We start from the raw sequence: 14,291 nt of genomic DNA on the forward strand, positions 1-14,291 counted from the left end.
ATCTAATGTCCACATTCATCTGCTGGTTGATGACTCATCATGTTTTATCAGATATAAAACTCAGCACTTCACGCTATCAGCTCTATTTATAAAACACGTGTAGTTCTTTGTTTTCGACTTGTGGTTTTGTATGTATTTTATTATATTTGAATGTTTTGTACCATCTGGACCTCGAGTCTGTAATAAAAGTTTGATTGATTGTACTTCATATAGACTTAAAACCACAAGTGGTGTAACACACACACCAATGATTATAACATATTTAGATTTTCTCTCGACAAAAATCTCCTTTAATCTACGACTTCAGACAAAATGCCACTTCTCTAGATAAAGACATGAATGCACAGTAAAAAAAAAACATTTTAAATCCGCGGCAGCCACAATTCAAAAAGGTAAAAAATTAAATAAAAACTTGGAGCACAACTATTGGAAAACGATGTTTTTGCTAAGTACGTCCGTAGTTTAGGGCGAAAGCAATATTGAGAAAATCAAATCATGTGAATACATTATTAAGTGGTTAAAGGCCTCGTATCATTTACAGGTAGCTAGACGGTTCAAGAGCATCTTGTTTATGTATAAAAAGTAGGGCTGGGCAACGATTACATTTTTGAATTGCGATTAATCGCATGATTTCCCTGATTAATCACAATTAATCGCATTTGTATACGCAAAATCCAATAATTAATTCAAAAGTAGTGTATAGCGCACTTCTATTTTAAATGTTCTGCCATATGAATGAAAGTGCCATAACATTTATTGTCCGTTAGAGTGAGACACCAGAAAACACTTTCAGTGCAGTTTGTCAATTCATAGAACTTGACACTTATTTTAAATGTTCTGCCATATGAACTAAAGTGCCATCAAATCTGTCAGGACATTGTCAAACGCCTGTTATGCAGAGACACTGTGACAGAGCGCTGGAGACTGAAGCAGGGACGTGATCACAAGGCAGTCGTCTCGCAGCAGCGATCATCTCTGGTGCTCTATCTGCTCAGTGTGGTGACTTTATCTGACACATTCCACTGCTGTGCAACTTCAGTAAAGTGTCTCCTCTGTTTTCATCAGTCAGGGCGTGTGAATGCAGCGCCCACTTCTCATCAATATAATGCTCAGTCACTCCGAGGTCATTGTGGTTACCGAGTGATGTCCAGTAGGGTGACCAGATTTGAGTTTGTGAAAAAGAGGACGCTTCGTCTCTGAGATTAAACATCTCTCTTGTTCTGCCTGTTTTGTGATATACATGCCTAAAAGGTGCCTAATATTTCTAGACTGAAATAATATCGGCATTATAATTATTATAACTATGAGGATTTTTTAGTTGCCTATTTTGTGGAGCCCCTCAGGACGTGGTGCCCTCCGCATAGTGCGCTATGGGAGCGGCGGCGCTGGTCGTAGTTTATAGCACAAACAACAATGAACTAGTGGAGGCGGCAAGGTGCTCCGTGTTGCCAGATTGGAGATGGTGAAGTATCGTACCAAAGGCTCAAACTGGTTGTATTTGGAGGATAATTATCGTGTATCTGGCAACCCTGAGATCGGTCGACCAATGACTGTTCTCTATACTGGGAGATACCATTTCCAAAACTTGTGAGGGGTAAATAATAGTTTATGAAAACCCAGAGAAACACAAATATCCGACGAAGCAAAATCCCGACGTTTTTGGAATCCCTGCCGGACGCATTTGTTAGGTCTCAGAAGCAGGACATGTCCGGGGAAAGAGGACGTCTGGTCCCCCGATGTCCAGTCGTCCCCATGAGAGCAGCAGCACGTTGTGAAGCTGTCGCTTTGCAGTCCTCTCCTTTCATCCAGCTCGTGTATTCTCCGTGTGACGCGTGTCTTGAGGGCGTCTCATACCTGCCGTCATTTGTTGAGATTCTCCATGTTTGTTAAACCGCGAATGACTTTCTTTTCCGGCTCCGCAGCAAGCAGTAGCAGACTTTTACAAAATAAAAGCCTGTGAGCAACACACTTTTACAATAATAAAATAAATAATAAAACCTGCGTTAACGTGCGATAAAATAATTGTCGGCGTTAATTAATTGATGCGTTAACGCAAGATTAACGCGTTAACGTGCCCAGCCCTAATAAAAAGTCAACTTTTTTGCTCAGTTCTCAACATATTGCGTCAAAAATGTCCTTTCTGCTTCTTTGGGGAAACTACGAGCACGAATACTAATAAAAAAGGCGGCGTGTTTCCCGTCGGGCTCGTACCTGGATGGGCGTCGGTTTGACGAAGCCGACGCGGTCGATGTTCTCCATGATCTCCGGGAAAAGCTCGAAGGCCTCCAGGAAGGTGCGACAGGGATTGGGGATGTGGCGCTTCTCCCCCTCCTCCTTCAGGTCGTCAACGAAGATGTCGTTGTTCTCCTTCCTGTCGGGAACGACGTAGATGAAAGATAAGCAAAGCAGAGCATTGTGGGAACTTGAATGACCCCAAGGATCCAAGCAGCGTGAAGATAAACCTGTTCTACTCTTTCACCAGGTGGACAGAGCACAGGTCACATGCTGCGGAGGATAAATGGCGCCACCTATTGGTCTGAGGCTGGAATGGAAAGCAATGAAGGACTGACTATAACACCACCTGTAGAGTCTACCATTGGTACACCTGTCCTCTCGGTGGGATATATCAGAGTGTAGAAACTTTACAACCGAAGCAGATATTTAAAAGCATTTATTGGTGGCAAACTGTTGACGTTAACTAATATAATTTACCTTAATAAAATTTTCTAATTTTAGTGCACACAATTGTTGATGGAGGACAAAAAATGACTTCAATATCATTGAATATATGCATAAGTGTGTGAATAAATACATGCTTGAATGTTTAAATCCAGAAATACATTTACAAAAAGAATTAAATGCTTAAATAAATTAAAGCTAAAATAAATATGGAAATATTCAATGAATGTATAGATAAACAAATACATTTATTTATTTCTTGATTTTTGTTCACCTGCATTTATTCATTCCTATATTTATTTAACACATAATGATTTATCTACTTAAGGATTTAAGCATTTATTTATTCCTGTCTTTAGAAATGCATTTAAGGATTTTCGTATTTATTTATTCCAGTATATATTTAAGCATTTATTTAGTCCTGTATTTATATATTTATTTAAGGATTTAGGCATTTATTTATACACATACCAATGCATTTGTATGTAATTAAATCATATTCTGTCCATAACTGTTGTAACACAGAATTGACGGCGAGGTCAAAAGGTCACCAGCAGCAGATTTACCTCCATTCACACACTTCCTGTTCGGTGAGCACGGACACGCTCGCCGCCTCCGTGTAAAACATCTTCTTCAAGACCGGGGCGTCTGCAGGGAGATGAAAATATTAGAGATGGTTTTAGGCCGTGGATGAGACCCTTTCACCTTCACCATCACCATCATCTTCATCATCATCTCACGAGGACAGACTCATCAACAGGAGCTATGAAATATAAATACAGAAGTTTCGCCTTCGAATTTAACTATAAAATATGAAATTAAAGTCTTTCTCGTTTTCATCTCAGGGTTTTTAAATGTGATCCGGTGAACTTAATATAAATAAACCTTGAAGGCTAGAAGCTGTGCAGGCGTCTTGATTTTAAGTTGCTCGGCGATGTCGAGTTTGGTTTCATTACAGCGTCTCTAGTCACTAACACGGTCACTTCCTGTTCATCCATCGATACAGGAAGTGAGGGACCGCAGACGAATAGTTCACAGTCCCAACACTCGTGGATACTCGTAGATACTCGTGTGTGTGTGTGTGTGTGTGTGTGTGTGTGCAGGATTGCGAGCGCTCACCTTTCCACTTGAGCCCCACGTACTTGTCTTTGTTCTCCCGGATGTCGTTCCAGTCGATGGACGGAGGAGACGGAGCCGACACCGCCTCCTGCAGTTCTGCAGTAGACCACACGGAGCGAGTCTTTGCTACTCCATCACCTCCTCCTCCGTAGCCTCCCCCATCAGATCCGCCTCGGTAGCCTCCACCACCTCCACCAGATCCTCCTCCTCCTCCACTTCCACTTCCGTAGCCTTCTCCACCACCTCCTCTGCCTCCGTAGCCTCCTCCTCCACCGCCTACGTAGCCTCCTCCACCACCTCCACCACCTCCGTAGCCTCCTCCTCCACCACCTCTGTAGCCTCCTCCTCCTCCTCCACCACCTCCGTAGCCTCCTCCTCCACCACCTCTGTAGCCTCCTCCTCCTCCTCCACCACCTCCGTAGCCTCCTCCTCCACCACCTCTGTAGCCTCCTCCTCCACCAGGACCTGGGAAACAGATCAGTGGATGCAGGAGATCCTTTTCCACCTAGAAACTGCACCACAGTCGTGTTTCCATGGAGACCGGGACCAACACCCGTATTCAACCGTATATGCTGAAAGAATATGGTGAGGATACATTGATAATATACTACTAAATTAAGTTATTTCTGTTTTGACAGTCAATAGATGACTCGATGCAAAGGGAGCCGTTAGGAGGTTCTCTAATGACTTGGTACCGTCCCGAGGTCCAGCGTCCGCCACCAGCTCCTCGATCATCTCCTTGGCCTTCTGCTGGGCGGCAGAGGACCCGGAGAGGACCACCTCCCCTCCGTAGTCCCCGTTGTTTATCTGAAAAACAAGAAACAAACAACAACGAAAGAGTTACAAACAGGGAAAACAATCATCCAATACAGGATCTGACTCTGGCGCCATATGGTTATTCTGGGGCGTTCCCATAAAGACGATGTTTATCAATCCAGAGTTTCTAAGAAAACTTAGTATGTACCGTATTTTTTGCACTATAGGGCGCACTAGATTATAAGGCGCACTGTCAATGAATGGTCTATTTTCGATCTTTTTTCATATATAAAGCGCACCGGACTATAAGGCGCATTAAGCGGAAAAAAACCAGTCAGATAAGTCAGTCGATCAAACTTTATTAAACGCGTTCACAATAATTCTCAACATTATTCAAACGTTAATGAGCGTATTCACAATAACTACCAACCTTATTCAGTTGTAACACGTAAAATACAACACAATACACTCACTTTTTCAGTTTATTCCTCGTCCACAAATCCTTCAAATTCTTCATCTTCAGTGTCCGAGTTTAACAGTTGGGCGATTACGGCATCCAACATGCCCGAATTCCCCTCGTCATTATCCGAGTCAGTGTCGTTGCTGTTAGCTGGCAGTTCAGTGATGATTCCGGCCTTTGTGAAAGCTCGGACCACAGTTGAGACTGATACCTTAGCCCAGGCATCCACGATCCATTGGCATATAGTGGCGTAAGTCGCCCGGCGCTGTCTCCCTGTCTTGGTGAATGTGTGTTCGCCTTCTGTCATCCACTGCTCCCACACAGCTCGCAGTTTAACTTTGAACGCCCTGTTGACACCAATATCTAGCGGCTGGAGTTCTTTAGTTAATCCACCTGGAATGATGGCAAACTCCGAATTAGTTTGCTTCACTTGGTTTTTGACAGCATCGGTGAGATGGGCGCGCATTATGGTGAAGCACGGTATGTATTACTCCGCGACGCTCCTGGCTACGGTAGCCGTAATGCTGCAAGCGGTGCGGCTTTGTAGTTTACCAAAGTCGTACTAAAACATTTTGACTTAGCGCCGTGAGCGCCTTGTACCACACAAAATCGCTTAGAGGTCAGTAAGCAAAACCAGAATTAATCCATATATACGGCGCTTCGGATTATAAGGCGCACTGTCGTTTTTTGAGAAAATTAAAGGCTTTTAAGTGCGCCCTATAGTGCAAAAAATACGGTAATTGTTATTTTCAATTAAGATTAAATTGTGTGGGAATAAATAAGAAAGTGTAAAAACTTTACAACACAATCAGCTATTATAAAGCATTTATTCGTTGCAAACTGTCGAGATTAACTAATATAATTTACCTTAATTAGGTTATTAGTTACAACACAGAATCTTCTGACAGTTTTCCATTTTTAAGTGCATACTATTATTGATGAGGACGAAAAATTACTCAAATATCATTGAATGTATGCATAAGTGTGTGAATAAATACATGCTTGAATGTTTAAATACAGAAATACATTTTTAAAAAATTAAAAAATATACTTAACCCTTGTGTTGCCTTAGGGTCAATTTGACCCGAATCAATATTACACCCTCCCCCCGCCTTAGGATTAATTTGACCCCATTCAATGTTTAATGTCGGTGTTCTTTCGGTAGTCAACAAACAAACATAAAGTGCCTCACATTTAAACTTGGAAAACAATATTAATTCTAATAATTTTCTGGAGGTTTTAATTTCTGGCGTCAAATTGAACCCAAAGGGTAAAATATGTTAGTAAATATAAAGGTAACAGGAGGGTGAAACATTGAATCGGGTCAAAATGACCCTAAGGCGACAGGAGGGTTAAATAAATAAAATCTAAAATAAATATGGAAATATTGAATGAATATATATGGATAAATACATATTTGTTTCTAGATTTTTATTTACCTACATTTATTCATTCCTATATTTATTTATAACACATGATTTATCTTTTTATGAATTTAAGCGTTTATTTATTCCTATCTTTATTTATAAATTTAAGGATTTTCCTATTTATTTTTTCCAGTATATATTTAAGCATTTATTTAGTCCTGTATTTATATATAGATTTATTTAAGGATTTACGCATTTATTTATACATTTATTTGAGAATTTACGCCTTTATTTGCAGACAGACGAATTGTATAGCCGAATGTCGTCTTTCAACCGCTGGCTGTCGAGGTGGTGCCCAGCGAATAATGTGGGCTACGTAGACAACTGGAAGACTTTCTGGGGAAAACCTGATCTGATGAGGAGGCGGCATTCATCCCACGTTGGACGGAGCGTCTCATTTCTGCAAATATGACCAAGTTGATCACCGGACTTAATCTATGACAACCCAGGGTTCAGATCAGGAACTGGGAGCAGAGTTGTAGTTTAACACCCTTCTCTGCTCTTCCATTCGAGCAGTTACCCACCCATGACTCTAGAGTAGAGACTGTGTCTGTCCCACGGCCACTTCAATTAAATAAATCAAAAGTAAGCAGAAGAGGAGTCGTACACAATAACCTTATACAAGTTAACACCATTATTTCAGCAGTGCAACAAAATAGGTCTATTAAATGTGGTCTCCTAAATATTCGATCTCTGTCATCTAAAGCTGTGTTACTAAATGATTTAATATCAGATAATCACATTGATTTATGTTGCCTAACTGAAACCTGGCTGAGCCATGAACAGGGCTCCAGACTAACTTTTTTAACTAGGAGCACAGTCGCTCCTAACTTAAAATGTTAGGGGCGCAAGCAGAAAATTTAGGGGCGCACTTTTTCCTGGGTCAAAATGGGTCTTGGGTGGTCCCCTTCTATTCATGCAGTCGAGCTATTGAGTGCGGGATCAGCAGCTGCCCGCTCTGCCGTGATCACAGGTGAGCACACCTCCTTGAAACATACTATTGAGAACATATTCGCTGACATGAACCTGATGAACACAGTTGTTTTTGTTTTTCATTTTTTGCCGATTTGTCATAGGCGCTCAAATTTTCTCTGCAGGAAAACCCTGACACACTATAAATCGACTTGCAAAGTTTTCCCATCATTTTACTGTATTACTGATAAATAATTTGACAATATACAATCTTATGCCTGTTTGCCTTCATGAACTGCAAAACATTCACAACAGAGAACTCTTCAGAAGTTACTGTATTGAGTTTAAACATATTTGAAGAGAAAACATACCTTGAGCATGTGCATGTTGCACTTGATGTGGCCAATCAAAACATTTGTTGGTTTCTAGAGATGCACCGATCAGGTTTTGGTGCCGATCACGATCACTGAAATCAGTATCTGCCGATCACCGATAATACCGATCACCGATCACTGAAATCAGTATCTGCCGATCACCGATAATACCGATCACCGATCACTGAAATCAGTATCTGCCGATCCGATAATACCAATCACCGATCACGGTGTTGATTGAAGCATTCTATTTATTGTGTAGCATTATTGCCTAGGACTATGAGGAAATACATATATAAAGCAACTCAAACATTAAAGAAATTACCGATTTCTTTAAACATTTAGAACTTTTACTTTGAAAAATTTCCTAATTGATACATTAAAATTGTTTGATTGCTATGGGATTTCAGATATGTATGGAACACATCTGCATCATTCATTTCCTGGAACTCTTGGGGAAATCTATATACAGGACTTTTCTTAACATACAAAAGTCTGACTAATTTTTATAAACTCTTCCTTGGTACAGTAAACATTTTTAATGTTAGCATAATTTAAGCTAAATCTCAGAAACTATCTATAAAGATACATCAGTTCATTGTTTACTTTTATATGTTAGTGTATGATTTGTCGACATCTTATTTTGATAAACGGATGTTGTTTCACGTGGTTCTTTCTTTGCAAAACCGGATGTTGTCACTTAAATCCTTCCGCTAACGTTATCTAAACAGATCGAATGCGTTTAACGTGAACATCAATCTATAAGGGCTCAGACATTTGAGAGTGGGCTGAGTTGACCCAGAGATTCAAGTCGGGGACGGGGGTGGTGAGGATCCTCGTGGACCTCTCACTCTCCTCCGCTCACATTAGCCCCCTCTCACACACAGGCCAGCCTTCTTCTTCTTGGTTTTCGTCTCCTTTCTTCTTCTTCTGGAGTTAATGTCGGTTAGCAAACCAGTCATTCAGGCATTACCGCTAACTATAGTGGGCTGAAGTGTAGAACAAGTTTGTAAACAACAAAAATATTTAATAACAAAAAAAAGAAATCTGCTAATTTAAGTTGATGAAAAATTTAACTGTGTCTAATTTTACCATTTGGTCGCAGTCTGGAGCCCTGCATGAAGAATATGTCTGCCTGAATGAATCGACTCCTCCAAGTCATATTAATACTCACATTCCTCGAGGCACCGGTCGAGGAGGTGGAATCTTTGAATCGAGCCTATTAATTAATCCTCAACCAAAATTACACTACACCTCATTTGAAAGCCTTGTTCTTAGTCTTTCACATCCAACCTGGAAAACACTACAGCCAATTCGATTTGTGATTCTGTACCGGCCACCAGGTCCATATTCAGAGTTTATATCAGAATTCTCAGAATTTATATCAAGTTTGGTTCTTAAAACCGATAAAGTTATTATTGTTGGAGATTTTAATATCCATGTGGATGTTGATAATGATTGCCTTAGTGCTGCATTCATCTCCTTGTTGGACTCGATTGGCTTCTGTCAGAGAGTACAGAAACCCACTCACAGCTTTGGCTTGATCTTGTTCTTACTTATGGCGTTGACATTGAGCATTTGAACGTCTTCCCACAGAATCCTCTTCTGTCAGACCACAACCTCATAACTTTTGAATTTATACTACCGGAGTGTACTCCGTTAGTCAAAAGTTTCTACACCAGATGTCTAACTGACAGTGCTGTAGCTAAATTTAAAGCGATTCCTTCTGTATTTGATTCGATACCACGTCTCAATATAACAGAGGACTCCTGGTCTAACTTTAGTCCGTCCCAGATTGATCATCTTGTTGACAGTGCCACAGGCTCTCTGAGAATGACACTGGACCTCTGAAGAAGAAGACAGTGAGGAAGAGGAGGTTTGCTCCTGGTATAACCCTCAGACCCGCAAACTAAAGCAAAGCTTGATCAACTAATCTCGAAGAATCCCGCTTAGTTTGGCGAGATAGTCTTAAAACATATAAGAAGGCCCTCCGTAATGCCAGAGCAGCCTATTACTCATCAGTAATAGACAAAATAAGAACAACCCCAGGTTTCTCTGCAGCACTGTAGCCAGGCTGACAGAGAGTCACAGCTCTGTGGGCCGAGCATTCCTATAAACCTTAGTGGTAATGACTTTATGAACTTCTTTAATGAAAAGATTTTAACTATTAGGGACAAGATTAATATTCTCTTGCCCATAACCAGTGCCAATCTGTCCTCAAGTGGAATGGCCTTGGAAACCGCTGTATGCCCTGGTGTATATTTGGAGGGCTTTTCTCCCATCAACCGTGACCAATTATCTTCAACGGTTTCTACTTCTAACCCGTCTACCTGTCTCTTGGACCCCATCCCGATGAGGCTGCTTAAAGACGTTTTGCCTTTAATTGGCGGCTCTCTATTAGATATTATCAATGTGTCTCTGCTAACAGGCCACGTACCACACTCCTTCAAGGTGGCTGTTATTAAACCTCTCCTGAAGAAGCCCACTCTGGATCCAGAGGTGTTGGCTAACTACAGACTGATCTCTAACCTCCCCTTCCTCTCCAAGATCCTTGAGAAAGTGAATCAGTTGTGCGACTTTCTACATCATAATAGTTTATTTGAGAAATTTCAATCAGGATTTAGAAAACACCACAGCACCGAGACGGCACTGGTGAAAATTACAAATGACCTCTTAATGGCAGCAGATAAAGGACTCCTCTCTGTCCTGGTCTTGTTAGACCTTAGTGCTGCATTCGACACCATTGACCATGACATCCTGTTACAGAGACTGGAGCAGTCGATTGGCATTTCAGGCACGGCACTAATTTGGTTTAAATCCTATTTATCAGATCGATCTCAATTTGTATTTGTAACGATGGCCTCGATAACCACCAACGTTAATCACGGAGTTCCACAAGGTTCTGTGCTTGGACCAATTTTATTTACCTTATACATGCTTCCTTTGGGCAATATTATCAGGAAACACTCCATAAACTTTCATTGTTATGCAGATGATACTCAACTATATTTATCGATAAAACCAGAGGAGAGCAACCAACTCTGTAAAATTCAAGCATGTCTTAAAGACATAAAAGCATGGATGACCTGCAACTTCTTGATGTTAAACTCAGACAAAACCGAAGTAATTTTAATCGGCCCTGAGCACCTCAGAGATCAATTATCTGGTGATGTGGATTCTGTAGCGGCATTGCCCTGGCATCCAACACCACTGTAAAGAATCTTGGCGTTATCTTTGATCGGGACTTGTCCTTTAACTCCACGTAAAGCAAATCTCAAGGACTGCATTCTTTCATCTACGTAATATTTCAAAATCAGGCACATCTTGTCTCAAAAGATGCAGAAAAATTGGTTCAAGACTGGATTACTGCAACTCCTTATTATCAGGCTGCTCTAATAAGTCTCTTAGGTCCCTCCAGTTGATCCAGAATGCTGCAGCTCGTGTTCTCACTAAAACTAAGAAAGAGATCACATCACTCCTGCACTAGCTGCTCTGCACTGGCTCCCAGTAAAATCAAGAATCACTTTTAAAATTCTTCTCTTAACCTACAAAGCCTTGATTGGTGATGCTCCATCATATCTTAAGGAGCTTGTAGTACCATATTGCCCACTAGAGAGCTACGCTCACTAAATGCGGGACTACTTGTAGTTCCTAGAGTCTTAAAAAGTAGAATGGGAGCCAGAGCCTTTGGTTATCAAGCTCCTCTTTTATGGAACCAGCTTCCACCTTCAGTCCGGGAGGCAGACACAGTCACCTCGTTTAAGAGTAGACTTAAGACCTTCCTCTTTGACAGAGCTTATAGTTAGGGCTGAATCAGGTTTGCCCTGGTCCAGCCCCTTGATATGCTGCTATAGGCTTATAGCTGCCGGGGACGTTAGGATGCACTGAGTACCTATCTCCTCTTTTTCTCTCCTTAAGGATGAATTTTCATCTCTCAATCACACCTTACTAACTCTGCTTTCTCCCGGAGTCCTTGACTTCACGTCTCATGGGGTCATCGGACCCTATGAGGCAGCATAGATCCTATCTGCCTGATGGATCGTCTGGGTAATTCCTGCTCATGACTACGCCACTGTCCTGTTGAGACTCCGCCCACTGTTGAGACTCCGCCCTCCTCCTCCCCACCGCCATCTGCCTGATGGATCGTGGAGGTCTCCATCGTGGAATATGCCTACTATGAACTATTCATACACTCTGTCATATTCATTGAATGTATTTTAACTCTAAATCTGTCCTTCTGTACACATTACATCTATTGTTCTGTCCATCCTGGAGAGGGATCCTCCTCTGTTCTCTCCTCCAGGTTTCTTCCCTTTTTTTCCCCCTGAAGGGTTATTTGGGAGTTTTTCCTGGTCCGATGTGAGGTTTTGGGGCAGGGATGTCTATGTGTACAGATTGTAAAGCACTCCGAGACAAATTTGTAATTTGTGAAATTGGGCTATACAAATAAACTGAATTGAATTGAATGTACCAATGCATTAATTTGTAATTAAATCATATTCTTTCCATACTATATACATACATATTATTTTATTAATGCTCTAAGATGCACCTGCTGCTGTGATCCTGAAATTTCCCGACTGTGGGACTAATAAAGGGTTATCTTATCTTATCTTATCTTACCTGTTGGCTGCATACCTGCAAACTCATGAGGGGTGAAAAAGGTGACAACGGGAGGGGGGGGGGATATTTTTTTTTGTCGCCACACCACATCCACGTTGTTTGAAGCCTCAAAGCTTTTAGAACCACAACTACAGTCATTTTATTGTTCTGACCACAAATCTAAATAATGATAATAAACAGTTTAAGAACAAAAGGTTCTCCGCTCTGACTCAGTCCTGTAATGATAGTAATAACAAATATACATTGTCATTATATATAATATGGTTAAAGTCATTCATGAACCAACTTCCTTTTTTTTGCCTGAACAGTCCTCATGGACTTTTCCCTGAATCTGTTCTGTCTCTACCTGTTTGTCACGATACTCATATTATAACTTCTATACATATTACATACCTGCCATAAATATCATGATACCCGATACCAGAATTAAATACAATACCATAAAAACAATATGGTACCATAAATACGAGACTGGTATATTTATCTATAATAGTAATAAATAAAACATTTGTATGGTTCACTTTTTACCAACTTTTTCAACACTTAACAAATGACAGTAATATTAGTATTAATACAGCCAGATATGAATGAAACTACATGGTTCCATCATAGCATTGATTATACACTATGAGGCCGTTAGTCTCTGACCAGATGATCCACAGTTCATCAGGATGAGCAGCTGGAGAGTTACACAACTTTACAGACTGAAACATTTACCTTCTGGCATCTTTTTATTCTTTAAGCCGAAGTCGGTCTCTAAAGCTGCGCCACTTCTCTCGCTGTGAGCTGCGCAGCGCAGTGTGCGCAGACAGCTCGACACGGAGCAGCGCGTGCGCTCTGATCGCTCTCTTAATGAAGTATCGATACTAAACATACGCTAAATCACATCGTGTTTAACGTACGGGTACTTTGTTAGCATCGCTACACCGTGCAGCGTGACAGCAGCAGATGTAGCGGGCTAACATTCAAGCTAACCTGAACCCCCAAACGATGTCGACATCTGAACGCTGATTGGCCGAGACGCGACACGCCCATCAAAGATGTTTTATTGCGAAGAGCAACACTCCACATTTTTCTCCGCGTCTCACTGCAATCTCAACGGCAGCGGGCCAGGTGACCCCCCCCCCAAAAAAAACAAAAACTCTTCGGATCTCCATGATTCACGCGGATGACCTATTTTGAGTTCAAAACGGTGAATTTCACCGAAAGGTGACAAGTTTGCAGGTATGTGGCTGGCACCAGCAAAATAACACAGAAACTCCAACCTACCTTTATTCTTGCACCAGTGCTTTCTTCAAGTTCACGTATTTTAGCTCCTCCGCGACCTTTAATAACAAAAATAAAAATATTTAGAATGGTCCAACAGCTGCACACGGCACTAAAGTAACACAGGCCGACACACACTGGGCCAGCTCCGCGTGCTTAAACACGTGGCCTCTCGAACTCGTAAACAAGCTAACGTTAGCTTGTTAAAATGTACTTAATATCAAAGTAAATATCAGCCGTTTAAACGTGTTTTATTAACTCACCTATTATCCTCCCAACTGACGAACTGTCCACGGTGAACGTAACCGACTGTTCGTCGCTTTCGCGGTCCGCGCTGCGGGCAAATGGGCGATTTTCGCGGCTGCCACCGCCGCCACCGCCACCACCACCACCACCACCTCTCCGGCTTCCGTACTCGGATCCCTCGCCGCTCCGTTCCGTTCCCCACCCTCTCGAGGCTCCAGACCCGGTTCCGTTTCTTTGAGCGAAACATACGTTTTGCCCCCGACTGTCATCGTGTGGTGTTTTCCGAGCAGTTGGAGCCGTTTTTTCGACGTACTTTTGGATCGCAACGCCGCCCTCGTACTCGTCCTCCCAGTCGGACATTTTGAATTTAGCTCCTGGCTCGAGCGCGAGCCACTTCACCAACGGCAATTAACTGCCAATCAAGACGCA

The 14,291-nt window shown here is 41.7% G+C and overlaps 1 protein-coding gene across 1 annotated transcript in view; it reads right to left on the minus strand.

Annotated features, from left to right (window-relative positions):
* ddx43 (DEAD (Asp-Glu-Ala-Asp) box polypeptide 43) overlaps positions 1 to 14,222 on the minus strand; it is a 17,696-nt gene extending 3,474 nt beyond the window's left edge. The window contains exons 1-6 of the mRNA XM_056435850.1: positions 13,880 to 14,222; positions 13,620 to 13,675; positions 4,494 to 4,605; positions 3,799 to 3,987; positions 3,246 to 3,327; positions 2,212 to 2,371 (exon numbers count right to left, since the gene is read on the minus strand). Coding sequence (XP_056291825.1) covers positions 2,212 to 2,371; positions 3,246 to 3,327; positions 3,799 to 3,987; positions 4,494 to 4,605; positions 13,620 to 13,675; positions 13,880 to 14,222 — 942 coding nt within the window. The remainder of the gene's footprint in view (positions 1 to 2,211; positions 2,372 to 3,245; positions 3,328 to 3,798; positions 3,988 to 4,493; positions 4,606 to 13,619; positions 13,676 to 13,879) is intronic.
* Between the last annotated feature and the right edge of the window lie 69 nt (positions 14,223 to 14,291).

Source organism: Pseudoliparis swirei, chromosome 17 (assembly GCF_029220125.1).
Source record: "Pseudoliparis swirei isolate HS2019 ecotype Mariana Trench chromosome 17, NWPU_hadal_v1, whole genome shotgun sequence".
In the NCBI taxonomy this organism is placed as follows: domain Eukaryota; kingdom Metazoa; phylum Chordata; class Actinopteri; order Perciformes; family Liparidae; genus Pseudoliparis; species Pseudoliparis swirei.